Source organism: Scylla paramamosain, chromosome 5 (genome assembly GCF_035594125.1).
Source record: "Scylla paramamosain isolate STU-SP2022 chromosome 5, ASM3559412v1, whole genome shotgun sequence".
NCBI lineage: Eukaryota > Metazoa > Arthropoda > Malacostraca > Decapoda > Portunidae > Scylla > Scylla paramamosain.
The window spans coordinates 14,574,192-14,596,908 of record NC_087155.1 but is presented as its reverse complement, the minus strand read 5'-3'; the positions used below and the strand labels follow the sequence as shown (position 1 = coordinate 14,596,908).

Genomic DNA, 22,717 nt, shown 5'->3' with positions numbered 1-22,717 from the left:
CGCGTGGGAATTTTAATCAATTTTATGAGTACACTTTGATTTTTTTTATTGATTTTAAGGCTCGGGGAAAAATGTGTCAGATACTTGAAGCTGCCAGATACTCGAATGCCGGATGAGAGGGATTTTTACTGTATATATATATATATATATATATATATATATATATATATATATATATATATATATATATATATATATATATATATATATATATATATATATATATATATATATATATATACACACACACACACACACACACATACACACACTTATATAGAATAATGTACACACACACACACACACACTTATATAGAATAATGTACGCACACACACACACACACACACTTATATAGAATAATGTACACACACACACACACACACACTTATATAGAATAATGTATTGAAATATTGCTAGAAAAGTGTATTAATGAGAAGTAAAGCATTTGATATGATTTGTATTTAACTTTTTTAATTTATATTATATATATTTTTACCTGAATACATTATTGTCCATAATCAACTAACTTGTGTCAGCTTCATGATGTGGTTGTGCAGCTTTCCGTGATCGAGATCTTGGTCTTGCATAAATCTCAGCAACCACTGAAGTGTTTCTTCAAGAGGTTGCTTTGGGCAACTTGTCTGATTTCCAGGAGTACAATGGTGATAAGTAAAGACTGCGCTGCATTTACTGCAACAGTGAAGTGCGTGGGTGGAGAGGCCCACCTCAGACCTCCAGGTACATTCACACACTCTCTCTCTCTCTCTGTTTTATTTTAATTACTTTTCAACATATAAGCCATTTACTTTTATTTTTACATTTTTTAAAGTTTGCAATAAGCTTTCATAATTTTTCAGTAAGACCTGCACTCTTTGGAAGAGGAAAGAAATCCATCAACTCAGAAATGCTACAGCAACTCAAGGGCTGAGAGTGAAAGAAGGCAATAATCTTGGAGTCACAAGCCTTCATAGGGAAAAGGAACTACAAGATGACAAGATCTGCATAAGATCAATTCTAAAGTCAGAGCTGTGTTGGATTAGCAGGAGAGTGAAGAGATGGAGCCTTTCATTGCAGAAAAAATATTTTGTGGAGAGGCTGCTGATGTCTAATGGTTCTTTGTATACAGCCAGTGGATTCACCATCAAAGACTCACCAGTTAAACTTTTCTGTAGCACTGATATAGGTATATCCATATATTGTTAGGCATGAAGGGCTTTGCATGCAATAAGTTAAACTATTGGTTCAATAACACTAGTCACAACAAATTTTCTTTATTCAGATGAACCAAAAAACTCTTGTAAAACATGAACCAAATAAGTATTTTGGCAAGGTTTAGAACCTGAGATTATTGCTTGTTTTCCTTTGGAATCAGTGAAGGTTATTTGGGTTCTCAGTTATGCTAATACACAAAGGGTGGAAATACAAGCAAGATAAATACCTAATAATGTTGACCTGAATTTATATTTATTGTAAAAAACTGTGAATATCCAGCTTGCACTAACATGTTTGGCATTCATTTCATATGGATAGGAAAAAAAATAAATAAATAAAAATTATATATATATATTTTTTTTTAATAGGCTTAAATTCAGATATAATTTACAGTAATAGTCAAAATATGAAATGTAACAAACATGATCAAAATAGTAAACTTTTGAACTTCTGCCCAAAGAAATCACAATGATGTTCATGGTCATTATTTGTTACACTATTTCAGGCGTCCTCTCCTGGAAAACCTGTGGCACCCACGAAGTTGGCACTGTGCACTTGTCAGGAAGAAGACATCAATTAGTGTTGTGTGTAAGCTTGGCAGTTTAGTTGTACTGTTGAGGAAACTCTAACCTGGTATAAAAGCATGAGTGATGAAAGCTTTTTTTTTTCTCTCTATCCATGCATTCCATATGCCAGGTTAGTTTTCCTATTAGTACATGCTGGATGTATGATGCTGACATGTGAAGCAAGTTAGATTATATCAGATATGCCAGGTGGACTACTGTGTGTGTATAACCATGACTATTATCTTTAGCTGGAGTATGGACCATATTCTAAGTGAGGAAATTGGCTGCCAAGAATGTTTGGCATATGGAAATACTCCTATTTCCACTTTCTCTTATCCCTTCACTACTTTCCTTCTCCCAATTCACCATCACAATCTCTCAAACAATTCTTCTCAATGTATATATATAAATATATATATATGTCAGTGAACCAAACACATTCATATATGAACACTCTCACCTCATGAAAAACTCTTTCTCCCATACTCTATCCCTTCCCCCTTTCTCTTTCCCACCCTCTCCTCTTTCATCTCTCCTTCCTTACCCCATCCCCTCCTCTCTCCTCGAACCCCCTTCCTCCCTTCCCCCCTCTCCCAGCCCCACTCTTTCTCCTTCCTCCCTACCCCCCTCTTTCCTTCCCTCTCCCAGCCCCACTCTTTCTCCTTCCTACTCCCCTTTCCTTCCCTCTCCCAGCCCCTCTCTTTCTCCTTCCCTCCCCCACCCCTCCTCCCTCTCTCTCCCTCCTTTTACTCCTTCCTTACCCCACCCCCCTCCACTTTCCTTCCCTCCTGGTTTTTCCATCACCATTCCCTCAACCCCTCCCCACCTCTCTTGCTTTCATTCCCTTCTTCACCCTCCCCTCCTCTCTTTCCCATCACTCCCTTTACTATTCCATCTCTTTCTCTTTACCCTTCCTTCCCTTCCCTCTTGTTTTCTATCCCCTCCCCTTCTCATTTTTTCCATCCCACAAACCCAAGGTATAGTGCCCCATACCGTGTTCATGAACCATATCCTCTTACAAAAACTCTCCTCTCCCTATCCCTTCCTCCCCCCCTTTTTTTTTTTTATTTCAGTATAACTGACACATATATATACATTTGCTTTTAAATCTCTGCCTTGTCTTTGAGGTGACTTAAGAAGTACTTTCGATAGAGTATCTCTCTCTCTCTCTCTCTCTTATATACACACACACAAACACACACAAACAGATAACAAACCTCTGTGATGGTTATAGAACAGGTAGATAGATGGTCTTGATAAACTTGCATATGATACACAAGTCCAGCTGAAGATAACTCATGCCAAGCTAACATCCCAAATTGGATATGGATATGGAGAATGTGTACACACACACACACACACACACACACACACACACACACACACAGAAAATCCCTCAGGACTAATTATCACCAGTCACACTACACATGGATCAGTTGCACAGCACATCCAGATCTCTCCACATCAGAGACTGACAAGAACTGGTTTATCTTTGGCACTACAGACATATTTTTCTTCCCACATGTGACCTGAGCTGATTAAACTAAATCAAAGCCACATCACATTTATACATACATAACTGCTCTCCATTCATTCTTATTATGTGCCACCTGCCTTATCTGTATATATCTCACATACATACAAATATCTTTTATACAGATATCTCACATCCAACTCTATTCACACTGTTCATCCATCCCATTCATGGTTTTAATCACAAATTACAATGCACATAGTCTGTTTTCCAACTTGAAATATATGCACATCCCAACTGATACATTTTCTCAGCAATTAGAGTGACTTAAATTAAAAGTGACTTTCTCTTAACTGTCTGTCTACCTGAACTACAAAGGATCAATGTATTCCTTGCCAACTGCAAACACATCAATCTCTGGCTTTATCTGAAATTACAGAAAACACATCATTATACTCTAATGGTGATATTTCATTGAATGTAATAGTTAATGGTGATACCTCATTGAATGTAACAGCTGAAAGTGAACATATGATATACAAATACTGATCTGTGACATAGCAGTGATAAAGGTTGTTGGTTCAACTACTTGATCAGCAATATGCTAACCTTATCATGAAGGTGAGGGAAGGCTCCTTCAGCATTGTACTTTCGACGCACTTGCTCATATGCTGTCAAGTCAAACATTTTCTCAAACTCCTCTTGAGTCATGAAGGTGTCAGCATAAAGGAATGGGTAGCCTCCAACATCAGCAGTGAACCTACAAAATATAACAACTTTCAATAAATCCTGTACTTTTACTACAAATTCTGGATAAAGGGCCTACACTGCCAAGAAAATAACAAGGAATAAAGTAAAACGGTTGGTAACAAAAAAAATAAAAAAAATAAATAAAAAATAAATAAATAAAATTAATAAATAAATATCTAAAACAAATAAATAAATAAAATAAAAATTATTAATAATAATGAATGAATAATAAATAAATAAATAAAACCCTTCCCTTGCACATTACAGTGAATATCAAACTCAAACTCTTTTCATTGTTGAAACTATCATCTGATTACATAATGCAGTCCTGTCTCTAATCACACAATTTACAAAGTCATGATTACTTTTCTCCCTTGCAAAGTGGACTCACATTTGCATTTTCATCTTTACACAGGAAGCTGTGACTTTTTCAGTTCAAATAAGATGCGATCTTTTCTTCAATATAACAAAAGTCAAGTTTTGGTAAGCGCACCTGAAACTGTATGGATCCATACTGACATTTATTTTATGAATAAATGACAAAAATATGTACTGTGGACCTTACTTTTCCATCTTCCTCATGGCTGCCACAGCATCAAACCTTTTCTTCTCCTTCACTGCCTTGGGCACTCCATACACACCAAGGTCATTGAACATACCATAATTGGCTCCTGGCACCATCTGCTCTGGATGAGGTGGCCTCAGCTGACCCCTAAAATAATCATCATCATTGTGGAGGATTTCTAAGCCAATGAGAATTTTATAAAATGGTGTAAACATAAAGTGCATGGTACTACTGTTTGTTGCTTTATCTAAAGATTAAGTGTCTCCATTATTGGACTACACCATGAAAATGAAGTTATAGGTATAAGCAGCACTCTGCATAACTTGTGAAATATCAACACACTGTATGTAAGTGCATGAAAAGAAAGGAATAGCTTTACTAAAAAATGCTGAGGAGAGTAATATTATGATATCATTAAATACTGCTTTGAACAAAAAGTTAGCAAGTGCAGGTTTTCCAAAGTGAAAGAAAAATGGAGTTATGAAAGTAACCTATTGGATGCTGGGAAGTAAAGAGGATAATTAAACACAAATCCATGGTTGAGAGAGAGAGAGAGAGAGAGAGAGAGAGAGAGAGAGAGAGAGAGAGAGAGAGAGAGAGAGAGAGAGAGAGAGAGAGAGAGAGAGAGAGAGAGAGAGAGACACTACTTGCAAAAGGAGAAAGAAATACAAGGATGGCTGTTTGGGAAGTAAAAGAGAGATCCCAATGGTGCATGGTGTACTCAACCTGTGTGGGCCATGGTTGTACACCCGGCACGGATAGATCAATACCGGGTAGAGGTCAAACAACTCTTCACAGATGTCAATTTGGTCTTCTAACTGGTTCATAGGGAGGACAATATCCTGGAAGACCTGTCAGCAGAGAAAGATAAATGTAGATAAAAAGTGTATGAATGCTAAATCTCTCATCTATCCTAGTCTTTCTATTTTTAATCTTTCTTTGCAAAGTACAGTTTATTTGAGAGGTATTCTTCACTTTCATTTACCAAATGCACTCTAATTATTCCATCCCTTGATGTATCTCTTACCCACACATCAATTTAGTTACATACATATACACCTATGAATTACATTGACCCACGAGACTATCCCTTTCCACTAGAGGCTACGAGAGTGAATGATAAGTGTGGTGCTTTGTCTGGACCACCCCATATGGGATTGACAGCCTGGTAAATTGATAGATGAGGGAATTCCTGAACAAGAGGAGGCAACTATGCTTTAGATACACACAGACAAAAAATTATATCTGACACATACCTGCTTGGTGAAGGTCATGGCCCGAACTCCTGGTGTGGTGGTGAACTTGAGGAAGGCAATCTTGGGAGGCAACAGCCACCCACACAGCAATCGGAAGAGAGGGTTGTTGCCGAAGGGGATCATGGTCTCAACCACCCAGAAGATTGCACGGTTGTGTCGTAGCAAGTAGTCTTCTAGTGGCACATACTCATGGTCACGACCTCGCTTCAGGAAGCTCTCCACATGTTTGTAGAACCAGGGCTTGTACCACCTGGTGACATGATTGATCTGGAAAGCAATACATCTTTATCAATTTGATTATGTGGAGTTTGAGGTACATGTTGTAAAAAGTCTACTTATTTAACAGGCTCACATGTCTACAAATGGGGTGGCCAAGAGTTGCCTATAGTTTTCAAGCAATAAGCACCATTACTATCATATCAACATTCAAATCTCATTCCTGCCAAGAGTTGCCTATAGTTTTCAAGCAATAAGCACCATTACTATCATATCAACATTCAAATCTCATTCCTAACACTGATCATGGTGAGTGGTCCAGGTTGTAAAATTGAAAGTCACTACATCATTCAGTAAAATTGGCTGCACACTATAAGACGTAATTCACTTTTACATTACATAATAAAGTGAGTGTAGTTACAGAGAGGCTTGACATCAATGCTTAATCAGGGAGGCAAGATGTGGGTTCCCTATTCCAAATTCTCCCATAAAGACCCACCCTCTACAGTCCACACTATAAGAGCATAGGACAATCTCTGACTAATAAATCTTCCTTTCATATAGGCATTTGTGACAAGAGTAACCATTTCAAATATTAAGCTGAGTAGGTGTGGACAGTCAATAAGATGATGCACCGTAACTCCAGAGCTGAATCCAACATGAGTAGAATGCCTACCAAGTGAGATGGACCATCTTATTTACTACCTTGTATATTCATTTAAGTCCCAATATGGATATCAAGTTTTCATAATACCAATGTAATGTTACTTCACCATGTATAAGATTAGGAGTTGTTGGAACACATTAACCAATCTCATCAGAGCCAGCCATGTACCTTGTGCCTCTCATTGTGAGGGACATCTGCAAACTTCCCAACCATGATAACAGCTTCATCCTTGGAGAACACTGTGCCTTCCACGTAGTCAGGAGTTGGGTAGTTCTTGTCAAGGGCCCCAGATAACTTCCTCATCATGTCACAGTATTGCTTCTGACCCTTCACAGGAATGTACTCCAGCTTCAAGTGTGGCTGGAAATCAAAGTGAGAAATTAATCTCTGTATATGATATAAAATAGAGTAAGATACACATAAACTTGTAAAAATATAAGTATGCTTAAAAGAATGTCAATACTTTACCTTTTTACTATGTACTGTTATAAAGGGTGATTGAAAGGAATGAGTATGGAAAAGTGTGGGTCTCTGCCCTGGCAACTGTGTCTCCTTGTGTATTACGTACAGGATAAAAAGTAGAGGGAAAACTCTTTTTAGTCTATATGGCATTAAATTCCTCAATTCACTGGTTTTCTAGAATCTCTAAATCTCTGCTTTTTTCAAAGCAACACCACATGTTTGTATATGAGAGAGAGAGAGAGAGAGAGAGAGAGAGAGAGAGAGAGAGAGAGAGAGAGAGAGAGAGAGAGAGAGAGAGAGAGAGAGAGAGAGAGAGAGAGAGAGAGAGAGAGAGAGAGAGAGAATATATCATGTTACTGGAGTGCTGTTTCTCATTCATGGAAATAAACCACAAAGAAAAGATCTCATAAGTGCCTTAATTAATACACTAGGCTTTTAAGAACACTAAAGATCGATGCAAGTCATGAAAAAATAAATAAATAAAAATAAAATCAAATAAAAAAATAATAAAAAATCCACTGGTTCAGTAAAGATAATTCCATTATTCCGCAAGAATCAACATTATAAAGTGAATTTGCATGCCTGACCACTATTCACCTTTATTCTTATAATCTGCAGCTCCAGGGCCACCAGGAAGCCCAGCGTGCCATGTGACCAAGGCAGCGTGTAGTAGAGGTCACTGTACTCATTGTCCTTTGTGACCCTGACCAGAGAGCCATCAGCCAGCACCACCTCGTAGGCAATGATGCTCTCCTGGTACAGTCCAACCTGCAGCAACAGAATGACTCAACAAGCCATCTTTCACAGTGACTCATCCACTCAGTATCTTGATGCCACAGCAAGTGGTGCCAAACTCTGATGGGGACTTTGATGAAGACCACAGATATGAAGGGTAGTAAGAGTGATGTAAAATGTAACATACATGAATAATGGTCCTATACTTAGGGTCACTGATTATGAGTCTTGGATTTTTGCTACCTGAGGACAAGAAAATTCACAACACTGCCACTGGGCTGATGCTTTGCTCCTGCATGCTACCTAATTCATCAAGTATTTCCTTTTTTTTTTTTTCAACATATGGAACAAAGTGAGCTAGTATTTCTAATAAACTCCACTGTTGAATTTAAAGTAAAAAATGTAGAATAGTAAATATGAAGGCATCTTCCCACCCACTGCTCCTTCCAGCCATGAGCAGCAGGAAAGGAAGAAATACCTTAAACGGGAAACTGTTCCAGCTACAACTAAGAAAAAGTAAATAGACACATTATTCAAAAACAAAATCTTCATTGAGATAGTGGTCACCTTATGGGAGTACGTTGTCATGCCAACACCCATGGCCAGGCCTCCCAGGGTTGCTTCCGCCACTTCCAGGCAGACGGCCAGTGTGTAGCCACGAGGCACCAGGAAGGCGGTGGCCTGGCCTACGCTCACCATGGGCTCCACTCGCACACTCATTCTGGATTCTTTCAGCTCCAGGATGTCATAAAGAGGAATACTGATCTTGTGACATAAGTCCTGAAAAAAAATTTTCTATTATTTAGGGAGTTACAAGTAGATCAGTAAGGAAGCATCTATCAGTTGACACAAGCACAGCAGAACAACTGAAAACTCTAAAATCAAATCTGACCATCACAGATAAAATATATTGTTGGCAAAGGAATGCATTTTGATCCACAGAGGCTGAAGTTGATGCTGGTGAGAAAAAATACGACTACGGAATGAAAAGAAAGGATTGCAGTAGAGCAGGTTATTCAGAAGCTAATCGAAAAGCTAAAAGAGAAATTTATAGTTAACACTGTCTCAAATAATGAAATCTATCATAAGGATGATGAAAATGAGGCTTTCAAGTGGTTAGGTAGATGAAAAGAGCACTGTATGAGGGGTGATGGAGAGGTGGTATTTGGTATTGCAGGGAGGGACTGGAAAGAACATTAAATCATATAGCGTTCAAATTAGACAAGGGCAGTGCTGATATAGTAGAAATAACTAGCCTGTGACTCTCAGTTGGTGATGAACTACAGCTTTCCTCTTCATTCTCTCCTACTGCATCTGATTTAGGGAGTTAGGTTACTGAAATTATAAAACCAAATAAAACCCTTTCTAAACTTCCATACCTTAATAAGGACTTTTCTTTCTGTATGAACTAAGTTCTCTTTATGTAAGGGGATTCCAATGCAAGCAACAATGTAAGTCTTCACTTTCATCTCCACAATGTAATCTTCCCCAATAATATTATTGCATTTTCTATTTACTTCAAGTAATCAAAACACCTGCTGTTCAAAACAGCAATACTGTTTTCACCTTCATACATGAAAATGAGCTGCTCTAACAAATCTATCACTACTTTTTAATATACATTACGAATCCACAAAGCAATATGGTTCTTTTCTGCTGTTAAGGATGAAGGATGAGGATTTGAGAAACTATATCAAAATGTGATGGCTCCCCTGACAGGATGCTTCCAATCTTCAAAAGTATATGTCAGCAGAAAACATGCACATCACACCTATACAAACCTTCCTGAAGAAGGTGGTGGAGAGGGACTGCCAGTTGGGTCGAGCTGTACACATGTATTTCCTCTTGGCCTTTGGCTGTGTATTCCACCTCAGAACCTGATAAAGTTGAACAACATGAGAATATGTAGTTTGGTAAACCATTACACAAGAAGCACCTTACATTCATATCACTCATGGAGCTGGATCAGCTTAAAAATATGAGAAATTGTTCAATCTGAGCAACTGACAATAATCTTAAAACCATTATACCTAAATAAAAAAATAAATAAATAAATAAAAGAAGGTTGTGGGCAATGAATACATACACTATCTCACTTAGAAGCTGTGGCAAATGCACTTGGTGATTTTTCAGCTTGGCAAACATTTACACAGACCATTTTATTCCACTGACAAACTCTACAAAATTGAGGTTGTTCCAATCAGAGTGGCATTTAACATATAACAATTGATTGATAAAAAATTATGCTTTAATTGTAACTGATATAGAAACCTGGTAATAAACATAATGGTTGGCATTCTGAAATAGTGAAAAAACAATCTGAAGTATAGCAAACGAGATGGTGGATATACCACAGTAGGAACAAGGAAGTGGCCGGGACTGAATGCCTGATGAGAAACAAAGGCACACAACACATTAAGAGTCAGAAGATGATCACTGACTTGCAAGTGAACTTTTTTAACTGCGAATGTCCCACCACAATACTCTTGTGATCTCATGCATCTACTACATCAGGACCTCCACAGTTAAAAGCCTTTTTAGAGATCCATTTTTATTATGAAAATTGTTGTTCCCTTATTTCATGACTCCCATATTCAATTTCCTTTTCAGATCACCTGATTTTGAAATATGGAATAGTCACACAGGTAATGTGAGAAAACTGGAACTGCATGACTTGTCAGGTAATGATGCACACATTAAGCTGAGTGTACTGGGAAGTCATTGTAGTGTTTTTCTTCATGTAGCCAAGGCAGACTTATTAAGAATTGCTCATAAAATCCTATATTAATCTTACACAACCAAAAATATTCTAAATTACTCTCTACAACTCTCTTAATCTTACACAACCAGCATCCATTCTCTCTCTCTCTCTCTCTCTCTCTCTCTCTCTCTCTCTCTCTCTCTCCTTACCTGCTTTTGGATGTTCCTGACCCGTTCATCATGTTTCTCTGGGGCGGACACATACTTGCGGAAGATCCACTGTCTCAGTTCCATGAGGAAGTGGAAAATGAGCGACAGTGGAAGCACCACCAGCACCACCACCAGGCCACGGTGCTCCTCCAGCCACCGGCCCACACGCTGCTGCAGGCTGCTGGTACCCATGCTTTACCCTTCACCTGGAATAATGTCGTAAACAAGTAAAGGCCAAAACAGACTGGGGAAAACAAGAGGCACTCCATAGAGGAAAGGAAAGAACAAGTGCCAGAACAGTGATAATAAAAAAAATTAGTGCCACTAGATAGAGAAAAGGAAAGAACACAAGTGAGAAAGCAGTAAAGGGGAATGAGCACGTGACATAACAGTACTGGGGAAAAATCAATGACACTTCATAGAGGAAAGGAAAGAACACAAAAACATGAGCGAAAAAAGGGAAGCTGCAGCAAGTTGTCTGGCCTATATTTGGCAGTCCCTTTATGAAGTATATCTACTTATTTCCATATGTCATCCTCCTCCATAAATTTGTCTAACCTTATTTTAAAGGAGAGAAAGAGAGAGAGAGAGAGAGAGAGAGAGAGAGAGAGAGAGAGAGAGAGAGAGAGAGAGAGAGAGAGAGGAGAGAGAGGAGAGAGAGGAGAGAGAGAGAGAGAGAGAGAGAGAGAGAGAGAGAGAGAGAGAGAGAGAGAGAGAGAGAGAGAGAGAGAGAGAGAGAGAGAGAGAGAGAGAGAGAGAGAATAAGGGAAGCTGCAAGAAGCCTTCAGGCCTACATGTAGCCATCCTTGTATTAAACTTACCTACCTGTTTCCACCTTGACATGGGATTGAATGGATTGTATGAGATAAGTATGAGGGTGCTGAATATGATGAAATAATACAAAAGTGTTTTCTGACTAATTTAGATAATGTCTTCACTACATATACAACCAATAACATTACACCAATGTTCTTCTTCCCAATAACCTCACCTTGTTTACCCTTCACTGTGTGGCACAAACCATTTCTGTAGCAGGAAGCACACACCCATTCCCATTTTCACATACATACTCGTACACAGAAGGTGGGTAAGATTTCTAACCTTCCACTCCCCACTCCTCATGGAAATGTAAGATGGGGGTTACTATTTAGTAATATATATATATATATATATATATATATATATATATATATATATATATATATATATATATATATATATATATATATATATATATATATATATATATAGCATAGTAAAAGAGTGGATCAGAAGGCAATGGATAATGACAATGACAATGACAATGACAATGATGATGATGATGATGATGATGATGATGATGATGATGATGATGATGATGATGATGATGAGTGTTTGTTACATCCTAGATATTTACCATAATTTACAAATAGGACTGAATATATTAGATCTTGAATGGCTATTTTATCTTGTACAATGCGTATGCATTCCTAAATGCTTACAATACTTTGAAATTTTCCTTTCTATATAAATATGAATGAACTGATGCCACAAATACTTGAGTTACATTATTTATTAAATAGTATCACACACTCACCTGGAAAGAAAGATGAAAAGATACAGAATCACATGCAGGCGCGTGGCAAGACCAGACTGATTAGCCGGGCGTGCATCGCACAACGCCCCACACAATCAGATCTTTGACCCTGACCATTACAACTACATGACTGCATTCACTCTACCTTGGTAACAATATGATATATCTCCCATGTAAATCATAGAGATCTTTGGTCTGTGCTCTGAATCATCAAATAATAAAAGAACAGAGATAAGCATTGAATTAAAATAGTAAATGCAATTAACTAGGTAAAGGACGATGTGAAGAAAAAACCACGTGTTATTACTAGTACCTTTGTAATGTTGTCTATAGCAACCCCAGGAGGATCTATGGTACACTGGGTGCTGCTCTTGCCTCCCTGGGACCTTGAGGCCTGCTCTTACTTAAAACTGATAAAAAAATCTTATCTTGTGCTGGTCAGGATCACCTAGCCTGATTAGTGACAGACCAAAGTTTCCAAGAAAGATGCTATTTTAAGTATATATCAAGATAACGCAGCTACTTAATGAAAGATAAGCAACCTGGTAACTGTCTTGTCCCCCTTTATATATTCATTGCTATTTTATCCTATGATTCAAAATAGTGAACATGCTTAACACAGTCATTCATATCCTTTATGACAAAATCCATATATGCTACTCATTCTCATTGCTTTATCAATGCCCTCAATCCCAAGTCTTTTCATTTCTGATTTGTTTGGCCACTCCCTCCTATGATCCAATCACACAGCATATCCATTTCATTATACTCCTTTGGTATTTCCAACCTCTTCACAACATAATTTTTGACAAACAAAATTTTTTTTACCATAAAGCATTACAATTCTCAAACATTACAAGTAGCTATAGTGGATCTTTACATCACTACTAAACAATTTCATACGTAGATGAAATGAGTGATATATCTTCAAGCAACATTGCTTGTAGTTTTCCTTCTGTGATGTTGCCATGCTCCATCCAGGGCCAACACTACATGGCTCCCTCTGCTGTTCTCTATGCTGTCTGAGACCACCAAGGACATTCCTTCTTGCAAGGATATCTAATGAAGGCTGACTTCTTGAGGGTTTTATTTTTAAATACATTTTCATCTTTTGCCTTTCAATGCCTAAAGCCCTCATTTACTATCTGAAGTCTGGCATCCGTAATAAGTTGAAACTAACTGTAACACTACCACCCTAAAGAAAAAAAAGTAATTATCAGAGCAGTTAAATCAGACTAATGGAAGGAGCTTTATGTATTCTTGTTCATATGAATTGCAGGGAATGTTAATACTCTGTGATCAACAGAAGGGTCTACCTTTTAATAAATCTACAAGGAGCTCAGGAGTTACACTTATTCATACTTATGGACAACAAACAGTCACACATGTGACAATGAAAGCAACAAGCCACAGTGAAGACTGTACCACACTGCAATCATACAGGGATCACAAGCACTGCCAATTACATAAGTACAATGTATGTGTAAAATATATGTATGTATATAAATAGCTAAAGCAGTTAAACTTCAACAACAGTACATCCTTAGTCTTCATTATAGGTAACAATAACAAAATATAAATATACCTGTAATACTACATCTAATTAACACTGCTGGTGCTCCCTGTGTGATGCTTGTGACTGAGGCAGTTCTTGGGTCTCAAGTAAATCCAATTTCAACCTCAGGGAATGAGGCACATAAGTGCTTCCTTTGTGGCAAGTTGGTTCTATACACTGGCAATTAATATAGACAGGTAATGAATATACACTGATGCCAGTAGTGTGATGACAATGTGTGTGTGTACTATGTACAACAGTTAGTATGCATGAACAAGGTTTATACAAATGCTTCATAGATGTGGGCTATAATATTTCAGTTCTGGGGAGGCATGCAACATCTGAATTCCCAGAGGTGTTAGATGAGTGGATGTTCAAATGGTATTTCCAGGATAAACTACTAATGAGCCACAAGTCTATAGAAATGTTTTGTTAAAAACAGTGAAAAGTTTCTCCACCAAATTGAAAAGTCTTATGGTTTACTTTTGCTCCAGACTTAAACAGCAAGTTGTAATCTTGTGCACTTAGCTGTTAAAACCATCAATGTCATGAAGCAAAATTAATTACTATCTATAAGAAAACAGAGAATGGAATGAGTCAATATTGTGTTTGTTATCTCAATCTTTGCAACAATATTTCTGGAGTAGGAACAAGATCAAGAAGTGCATGGATACATGTGATCCTCACAATATTACTCCACAGTCTGCACTGACATATTTGTATCATAGTGCTTACAAGTTCTTTCATGATGCAATATTCTGAATGTCCATCAACATGCATGTTGCTAGTGTGTACTTTCCTTTTACTCTGTCATTCACTGGTGACCTTTAATTTTGAATCCCTCTCATTTCTGGCAAGTCACCCTTGGACTCCATTTAGCTCCAGTGGTATGGATGTAGATGAGCAGTGTTTAATAGAATGTGAAAAATGTGGTGTGCACCAGCTTCATTAACTTCCACCATAACACTTGAGAAGTAGATTTATGATGACTAGTTACAAAAGCATTCACACCAGATTTTAGTTAATAGGTTTCAGACTTTGTAACACACACACACACACACACACACACACACACACACACACACACTCACACACACACACACACACACACACACACACACACACACACCTTTTTTTCATACAGCTGGTAATTTTTTGTATATAACACTAAGGATCAGATAATCTTACCAATAGTGGCTCCTCATGGAGCAGCTAAATTATGAGCCCACATGTGTGGGGGTTTTGTTTTGCGGTCACACATGGTTACCTTACAGTGACATGATCCATCACAATGTATCACAAATTCTAAGTCCATGCCAATGAGGCTTGCTCGAAGGGTTACAGTGTAATGTGTGTGCTAATATGTTGTTTTCCACTATGGAATAGTGTATTCTTTCTTGTATCTATTTTGTTCAGCCAATGAGAGCTGTCCTTTTAGTGACATATTAGAAGGTCATTAAACATCATTTACTTTCAGCTAAAATTTAATTATTTTTGGCCCATCGCCACGTGTATAAGTGGTGACCACGGAAACCAGCTGGCTAACTGCAAGGGTACTCAGTGTCACAATGATAGCCAGGTGCAGTAGATGTAAATTTAAAGGCTGAGATTTTATTGTGCAGTTCCATAAGCAAAACGACTTAGATGAACATTTCTTAACATCACATAGTGTTTTGCCAAAATGAATTAAGTGCTGAACATTCGGTGGAGCCAGTACCCTTAGTGGATGAGGAAGAGGTTGACCAACTACACCTTGGACCTTCCACTTCCTATTAAGGTATATGGTTTGGTTAGGCAAGTGTCATTAAGGGGAGGTACCCACTGGTTAGTTAGGCAAGTGTCATTAAGGGGAGGTACCCACTGGTTAGTTAGGCAAGTGTCATTAAGGGGAGGTACCCACTGGTTAGTTAGGCAAGCGTCATTAAGGGGAGGTACCCACTGGTTAGTTAAGTTTGTGTCCTTAAGGGGGATCCAGGGGGAAGGGGCAATGCCCAAACATTACATAACCTGTCATCACCACTAAAGACACACACATAAACACAGCATAACCTGTCACCACCACCAAAGACACACGCCCAAACATTATATAACCTGTCACCATCAGCACAAACACACACCCAAACATTACATAATCTGTCATCACCACCACAGACACACACCCTAACATTACATAATCTGTCATCACCACCACAAACACACAACCAAACCTTACATAAACTGTCACCACCACCACCAGACACACCCAAACACAGCATAACCTGTCACCATACACACACACAAGCATTACATAAAACGTCTCTACCACCACAGACACACACCCAAACAGCATAACCTGTCCTCATCACACACCCAAACATAAACTATCACCACCACCACCGCACACACACACATATCCAAACATTACATAACCCGGCACCACGAGAGACATACCTAATTACAAAACTACCACCATGCCACCATCACCAACACCACTAACATCACCTTCATGTAAAGATCTGACCCACCCTCCTCACACTCCCACACATCAAAACATGCTGTACTTGTTAAATCAATACAAGAAACTGAACCATACCAAGACAGCAGCTAGCGTCTTCCTGGGGTCCTCAAACTGCAGGTAATTTAGAAGACAGCTTTCCTCCTCCCACTCTAATTAACACTAGCGGGATGAAGGTTCCAGCATGTCTATAATAAAGGTTCCAGCCAGTCCATTATTCCAGTCAGTCGCAGTTTCTTGGTGGCTGGTTAAAAGGACATGGGGAGCATAAGACCGTGTGTCCGCCAAACCACTTGTCTTTTTCACGTATGACTGGTTTCTCTTTCTCTAACAGTGCTCTCTCTCTCTCTCTCTCTCTCTCTCTCTCTCTTGTATTATCATTTTTTTTTTTTAACCACCGATGTATTCATTCCCATTCTTACACGCCTTAATGAATATCTCTTCTCTAAGCCACAGCATATCTTGGCAACGAATGCTGTCGATCTACACCACTTTACCCAACAATCGCATCACAATGTTTCATAGTTGTGTAGTTAATGAATTTTCAAAGATGTTTTTGTGGTCATCTATATTTCAGCAGGGTTTTCTGCATCATCATCGAGGGAAAACACCCGTGAGAACATTACATTAGCATCTACAGCCTTGCTTAGTATTTGAGAATACGGGCTAGTAATCCTAAGTATCATTACATATATTCACGTAATTAGCTTGATCATTGGTTATTTATGTTTGTAACTTGAACCAATAAAAAAAATGTAATAGACCTGATTGAGGCATTGGGCAGGTCACTTATCATTTTCCTTTATCTCACTTATCATCTTCCTCTATCTCTTGTATCTTCTATTTATCTCACTACACGGTAGTTTTCCATGCATCACAGCTGATTCTTATCCATGTGTGTGTGTGTGTGTGTGTGTGTGTGTGTGAAAACTGTCTTTTGTATGGTTTTGATCGTCCATTTTTTTAAATATTCATTTAAACCCAAATACAAGTAGAACGATTAAGCTCTTTGGACTGCACCGCACCACCTTCCAAGGCATTATGGTAATTTGCCAGCATCTTATACATTGTTTACCTTTATTTTCCTTTGCATTGAAGCTCTGTGAGATTCTGTTACTGAAATACTGTAACAGAAGTGCTGAGTATTTTCTGCAGATCCGCCCCGACTAATAAGTTGCCTCGGAGGACAGTGGCTGCGTGACAATATCATTGTTAGGAACGATTTAGGGGTGGATACTGGAGGTTCGCCTGGATCTTGTGGATATGTTAAAATTTCTTTAGATTTTGAAAGGCTCAGGGATGTGATGCGAGGATGAAGCTTCCCCAGAATGCCCCACGGCTCCACTACAAGCAAGCATCAGGGCAGAGGCGGGGTATTACTGGAAAGCCTCCTGGTGAAATCAAAGCTAATGATAATAGTATATTTGAAACAATGCCTAGTGTGCATCGGGCTGCTTTTCTTCCATTGTTATGAGACGTGAGATGGTAAGCATTGATCGCGTGATGCTGCCCTATGTGCCCGTGTGGAACTCCGCAACGCTGACTTTACCACAGAAGTAGTCGTCTTATGGTCACGAAGAAAGTCTTAAAATACTCTCCAGAATCTTTACAATATCACCTGAAAACTGTTTATATACAAAAATTCAACTAATTAAAGCACTGTGTGTGATCCTCTCGGCCCGGTCAGCAGTCAGTGAGCAGCAACAATAACCTAAGTAGCAGCAGCTGCAGCATTAGCGGAGCAGGCATGCCGAGAGGGAGTAGGTAAGGAGTGAGCCGCTGGCCGGCTGTACTGGACGCCTCGCTGCTTTTAGGTAGTTGTAGCTCCTGAGGGGCGGGGCAGCGATCCAACTGGTGCAAGGGCACCTTGTCGATGGGTTCTCCATGTAAGGGGTAAGGAGATACGCAGTAGTTGTGGCGCGTGAAGAGATTCATGCGCGCTACTAAGGGGGAATCCAGAACCCACCACAGCTGGCACGTGCACGGAACAAAGTTCTCTGGTAATGAAAAATGAAAGGTGAAATCTTACTCAGCATGAGGTAGATGAGGCAGTACTTTCCGACAGTTGTTCAGTAACACAGATTCATGATGCTGGCATAAGTGTGGACATCGAATGTAACAACTCAGCAAGAATATAAGTCAACCAGCTGCAGGAGAATTAATTACTGACGTACCCGTGAAGACGGTACGATCATTGGCGTGGATCCTGAAGGGCTTTTCTTTGATCACGTGTAGGAAGTGGTTACCACGCACCAGCACTCCATCCACGTTGGCTTCCTCTCTCACCTCCAGCGACTCCAGGTCATCTACCTGTTGACAGAATAAGACACGAATAAAGGACGTCAACACGCTCCATATCAGTAACTATGCAGTGTGAATTATGCTCGCCCCGGCATGCAATGCTCTTTCCCTGCTCTCACAGGTGCGTCGCTGGGCACACGTGTCGGACAAGAATACAACTCAGGTGTAACGACGTGCTTCTTGAGGACCATTTCACGAATTAAGCCATTGAATTATGCTTCTTCATTAAGGTACAGATGAGAATGATTTTTTTTATTTACCTTTTCTCTTCTTATTATTCTTATTATTATTATTATTATTATCATCATTATTACTACTACATTTTATTAATCTATTTCTAAAAGAGCGGTGCATTCTGATCAACACCACCATAGAAGAAACCTTGCAGAAGCCTTCCCTCCCTTGCCTTATTGTTGAAGATGCGCAGCTCGCCCACGTTGCGCAGGCCTTCGAACGCTAGGTCCCGCAATTGTCCCAGGTCAGACTCTTGGATGGAGATTTGCGTCACGTTCCGCAGACCCCTGGCGGGAAGGAGACCACTCAACTCTGACGTCCAGGCGCCACTCACAGCATGGTTCACACCATCACCATTATTATAAGCATTACTACTACTACTACTACCTGAAAGTGTAGGGCCGCAGGGCGTGCAGGTTCAGGCTGTGCAGGCGCAGGAGCCCCACGCCCTCTAGGTCAAAGAAAGCGTCCGACTCGATCACCTGTGTAAAGGCGACGCGTCACCTTGCTGCGGCCTGGACGGGGAGGTATTATTCCCCCTTGCCTGAGTGACCTCCCCTGCTTGGCTACTTACAGGATCTTGAGTGGATTGTCAGGAGTCTGATTCCCTGGCTGCTCCCTCTCATGATTATACTTATGATAAATTTCTCCTTGTTTCAAAGCACGAGGCATTGCAGTCATAAATCGCAAACCATGGAACTTAATGGCGTTGAATGTTCACTGTCTGAATTGTTTGATTTCAAATGGACATCCTGTTGTGGATACTGAATAGTACGAATGAAGACTTTACGTTACTAGTACTTGGCCTGAAGACACGGAAGTCACTATAAAAGTAATTTCATCAAGGTTGTTTAGACTGCACTAACTGAAACTCATGGAAAGAAAGAAAAAGAAAAACAAGAAGAACAACAAGAACAACAAGAACAAGAACAAGAACAAGAAGAACAAGAAGTAGAAGAAGAAGAAGAAGAAGAAGAAGAAGAAGAAGAAGAAGAAGAAGAAGAAAAAAAAATAAATCAGTCAGATAATTCTCAGAAGTTCTGGCAATGACCTTCTGGGGGCCCTGAGAAGGTAGGTTGACTGACCTTAACCCAGGAGGGCAAGTAGAGGAACTGTGCCATGCGGAGGCCGGAGAAGGCTCTTGCACGCACCCTGTACACTGGGTTGTCCTGCAGGAGGATCATGCCGATGTTCCTGCTGCCGGCAAACACGTACCTGTAAGAGCACCACATTGAAGGAGCAGCTTCCCGCCACACCCCCAACTCTTCCCACCCCACCCTCACCTCACACACGCAGCCCCTCAATCCGCAAAATACATGCTCCCCCTTTTCCCCAAGATACTCAGAACCATACTCTGAAATACCTCTGCACCGCATCCCCACTACTTTCAAAAGACTCTAGTTGAAGTTCCATGGATTTTGAAGGGTGTGTGTGTGGTTCTCGTGACACACTCGTGAGAACCCGCATATCATCTCTGTGGCCTTTGAAAATAGTCGTGGTGAGAGAGTAGAGCGTTTCAGAATACGGGAGTCACATTTTCCCTCATACACGACACACTTGTGCTCCTTTTAAGCATCACTATGATTATTATTATTATTATTATTATCATTATTATTATTATTATTATTATTATTATTATTATTATTATTATTATTATCATTATTATTATTATCATCTACTCATTTATTTCTTTATTATTTTCATCTTATCAAGGAGCTCAGTGCACGGGATGATTTGAATAACCTAACCCCGTTTACCCGACCCCTGCCACATGCGTTCCTCTGGTTGAGTATCTAGGAACGCTGTTACTCACGGGTTGATGACTTCGATGCGGTTTTTGCTCAAGTTGATCTGGCTCACGTCCTCCAGGCCAGCGAAAGAGAACTGCGGCAGCTCCGTCAGCGGGTTGTTCTGAGGGAGACCGTCGCGAGTTAGGGCATGTTTGGATGGCTAGCGTAGGAAGAACAGGTGGCGGAGGGTGAAGGACAGAATGTTGCGGTGGATGAGGAGCTGCACATATTATGAAAGTATTCCTCTGAGGCGCGAACTAACACCTAAGTGCGTAGAAAGAACAGGTGATGGAGGGGGAAGGACAAAAGAGTGTTGCGGTAGATGCACATATCGTGAAAGTATTCCTCGGAGACGCGAACTACACACCTCAGTACGCAATGCAATGGAACTTATTATCCTTACCCAAGATGTTATGAAAGGAAACAATTGCAACTACGACGGTGGTAGTAAAAGTAATAGCAAGAATGGCGGTGATGATAACAGTAATAATGTTAATGCTAATGTTAATATTACTAAAAAAAAGTAGTAGTAGTAGTAGTAGTAGTAGTAGTAGTCTATCCCTTTCTTTTCGATTCCTGGCTCTCTGTGAACGTGACCACTTAACCTTAACGTACACCCTCCCCAGCCAGCCTACCTGTGGCGGCCGCAGCTTACTTGTATAGAAATCTCCTTGAGGTGACCGAGACCGCGGAATACGAAAGGCTTGATTTTCCGGATCTGGTTGTCGTGGAGGGTGAGAACCTTGAGGTGGCGCCACCGAAGGAACATCTCAGTCTCCAGCGTGGGCAAGTTATTCCGGGAGAAGGTCAGCTCCTCCACAGTGTCCGGCAGCTTGTCAGGGACCTCCGTCAGCTTCCCGCCATTGCAGATCACCTGGGAGGAGAAATGAAATGTTTGGAGCTTTTGTTCGCTTGAGGAGATGGCATGAGTTTTGTGCGTGTTTTATGGTGCAGGAGAGAGAGAGAGAGAGAGAGAGAGAGAGAGAGAGAGAGAGAGAGAGAGAGAGAGAGAGAGAGAGAGAGAGTATGTGTGTGTGTATAAAGCAAGGAACGCGTCGGGTATAGAGGGCGGTTGGTTAGTAGGGTCGATCATCACAACACACACCGCTGCCTTATGACCACACTCCAGTCCACGGCCCTTCCTCCCTTCTCTTCCCTTTCCTTCCCTTCCTACTGCGTGAACCTCCCCTCACTACCACCTCCAGGTAACACAAGGCAGAAGAAAACAATTAATTCAGGAAGTAGCAAGTAAAGGAGTCACATCGAACTGAACTGGGTGATTTCTTCCTGACGCTTCTCCCAATTCTTCTCACGTGACTATTTGCAAAAAATATTAGGAATCGCATTTTGTTTCCTTAGTAGTCCGTTTTCTTTCTCTTCTTCCTTCGGCTGCTTCTGTCAGGGGTCGCCACAGCGGATCAACCCTCTCCAGCGTGCCCGGTCTTCTGTGCCTTTCTCAGTCACACCCATTACAGGCATGCCTTCTTTCACTGCATCCATAAACTTTCTCTCTGTCTATCTCTTGTCGGGCATCTTCCTCCCCATATACTCCTCGTCTCTGTCCAAACTATGTCTTAACCACTTAAGTCTCGCGTTTAGCTTGTTCCGTGTTGAAGTAAAACTAAATGTACAGGTAATTTTTGTGTGTACTGTAAATAATGAAGGATGGACTCGTTAAAGTTAAACCACTACGAAGAGCGAAGTTTGAAATCAGGACGGACGAGATGAAGAGACGAGAACAATGAAACTGCGTGGAATCTTAGCGGATGAACAGAGAACAAAGGAACACAACGGAACATAAAGAAAACGCAAACAATAGTAGACTTCTTTGGACTTACGCAGCTGTTTGAGATGAGGTACAATATCTGTAAGATGGGCTGATGTAGAGGGAGGGAGGGAGGAGAGAGAGAGAGAGAAGATGGAAGGAATGAGGAAGGGAAGGATGGAGGAATG

At 40.1% G+C, this 22,717-nt stretch overlaps 2 protein-coding genes and 1 long non-coding RNA gene across 6 annotated transcripts in view; 1 reads left to right on the top strand and 2 right to left on the bottom strand.

Moving 5' to 3' along the window:
* The first annotated feature begins 248 nt into the window (after window positions 1-248).
* Window positions 249-1,898, top strand: LOC135100566 (uncharacterized). The gene is made up of 2 exons (XR_010268799.1): window positions 249-739; window positions 859-1,898. It is a non-coding gene; the product is annotated as an uncharacterized LOC135100566 (long non-coding RNA).
* A 1,225-nt stretch (window positions 1,899-3,123) lies between these two features.
* LOC135100564 (delta(24)-sterol reductase-like) lies at window positions 3,124-17,281 on the bottom strand. Of its 3 annotated transcripts, none has more exons than XM_064003571.1 (11): window positions 16,518-17,281; window positions 10,815-11,020; window positions 9,686-9,781; window positions 8,472-8,684; window positions 7,767-7,937; window positions 6,876-7,067; window positions 5,825-6,091; window positions 5,295-5,419; window positions 4,569-4,715; window positions 3,863-4,013; window positions 3,124-3,680 (listed from the first exon to the last, which is right to left on the bottom strand). In XM_064003571.1, the coding sequence occupies exons 2-11, from the start codon at window positions 11,004-11,006 to the stop codon at window positions 3,624-3,626; spliced, it is 1,611 nt and encodes a 536-aa protein (XP_063859641.1). In that variant the 5' UTR covers window positions 11,007-11,020; window positions 16,518-17,281; the 3' UTR covers window positions 3,124-3,623. The 3 variants fall into 3 exon arrangements, with proteins under 3 accessions (XP_063859641.1, XP_063859642.1, XP_063859643.1); XM_064003572.1 differs by lacking the exon at window positions 16,518-17,281 and adding an exon at window positions 12,704-13,281; XM_064003573.1 differs by lacking the exon at window positions 16,518-17,281 and adding an exon at window positions 12,391-12,544.
* A 454-nt stretch (window positions 17,282-17,735) lies between these two features.
* The window catches only part of LOC135100565 (leucine-rich repeat-containing protein 15-like), an 87,015-nt gene continuing 82,033 nt past the window's right edge, over window positions 17,736-22,717 (bottom strand). For both annotated transcript variants that reach the window (XM_064003574.1, XM_064003576.1), the window contains 7 exons: window positions 21,420-21,638; window positions 20,788-20,885; window positions 20,060-20,189; window positions 19,362-19,456; window positions 19,147-19,261; window positions 18,614-18,749; window positions 17,736-18,436 (listed from right to left, as the gene is read on the bottom strand). In XM_064003574.1, coding sequence (XP_063859644.1) covers window positions 18,123-18,436; window positions 18,614-18,749; window positions 19,147-19,261; window positions 19,362-19,456; window positions 20,060-20,189; window positions 20,788-20,885; window positions 21,420-21,638 — 1,107 coding nt within the window. In that variant the 3' untranslated portion in view covers window positions 17,736-18,122. The remainder of the gene's footprint in view (window positions 18,437-18,613; window positions 18,750-19,146; window positions 19,262-19,361; window positions 19,457-20,059; window positions 20,190-20,787; window positions 20,886-21,419; window positions 21,639-22,717) is intronic.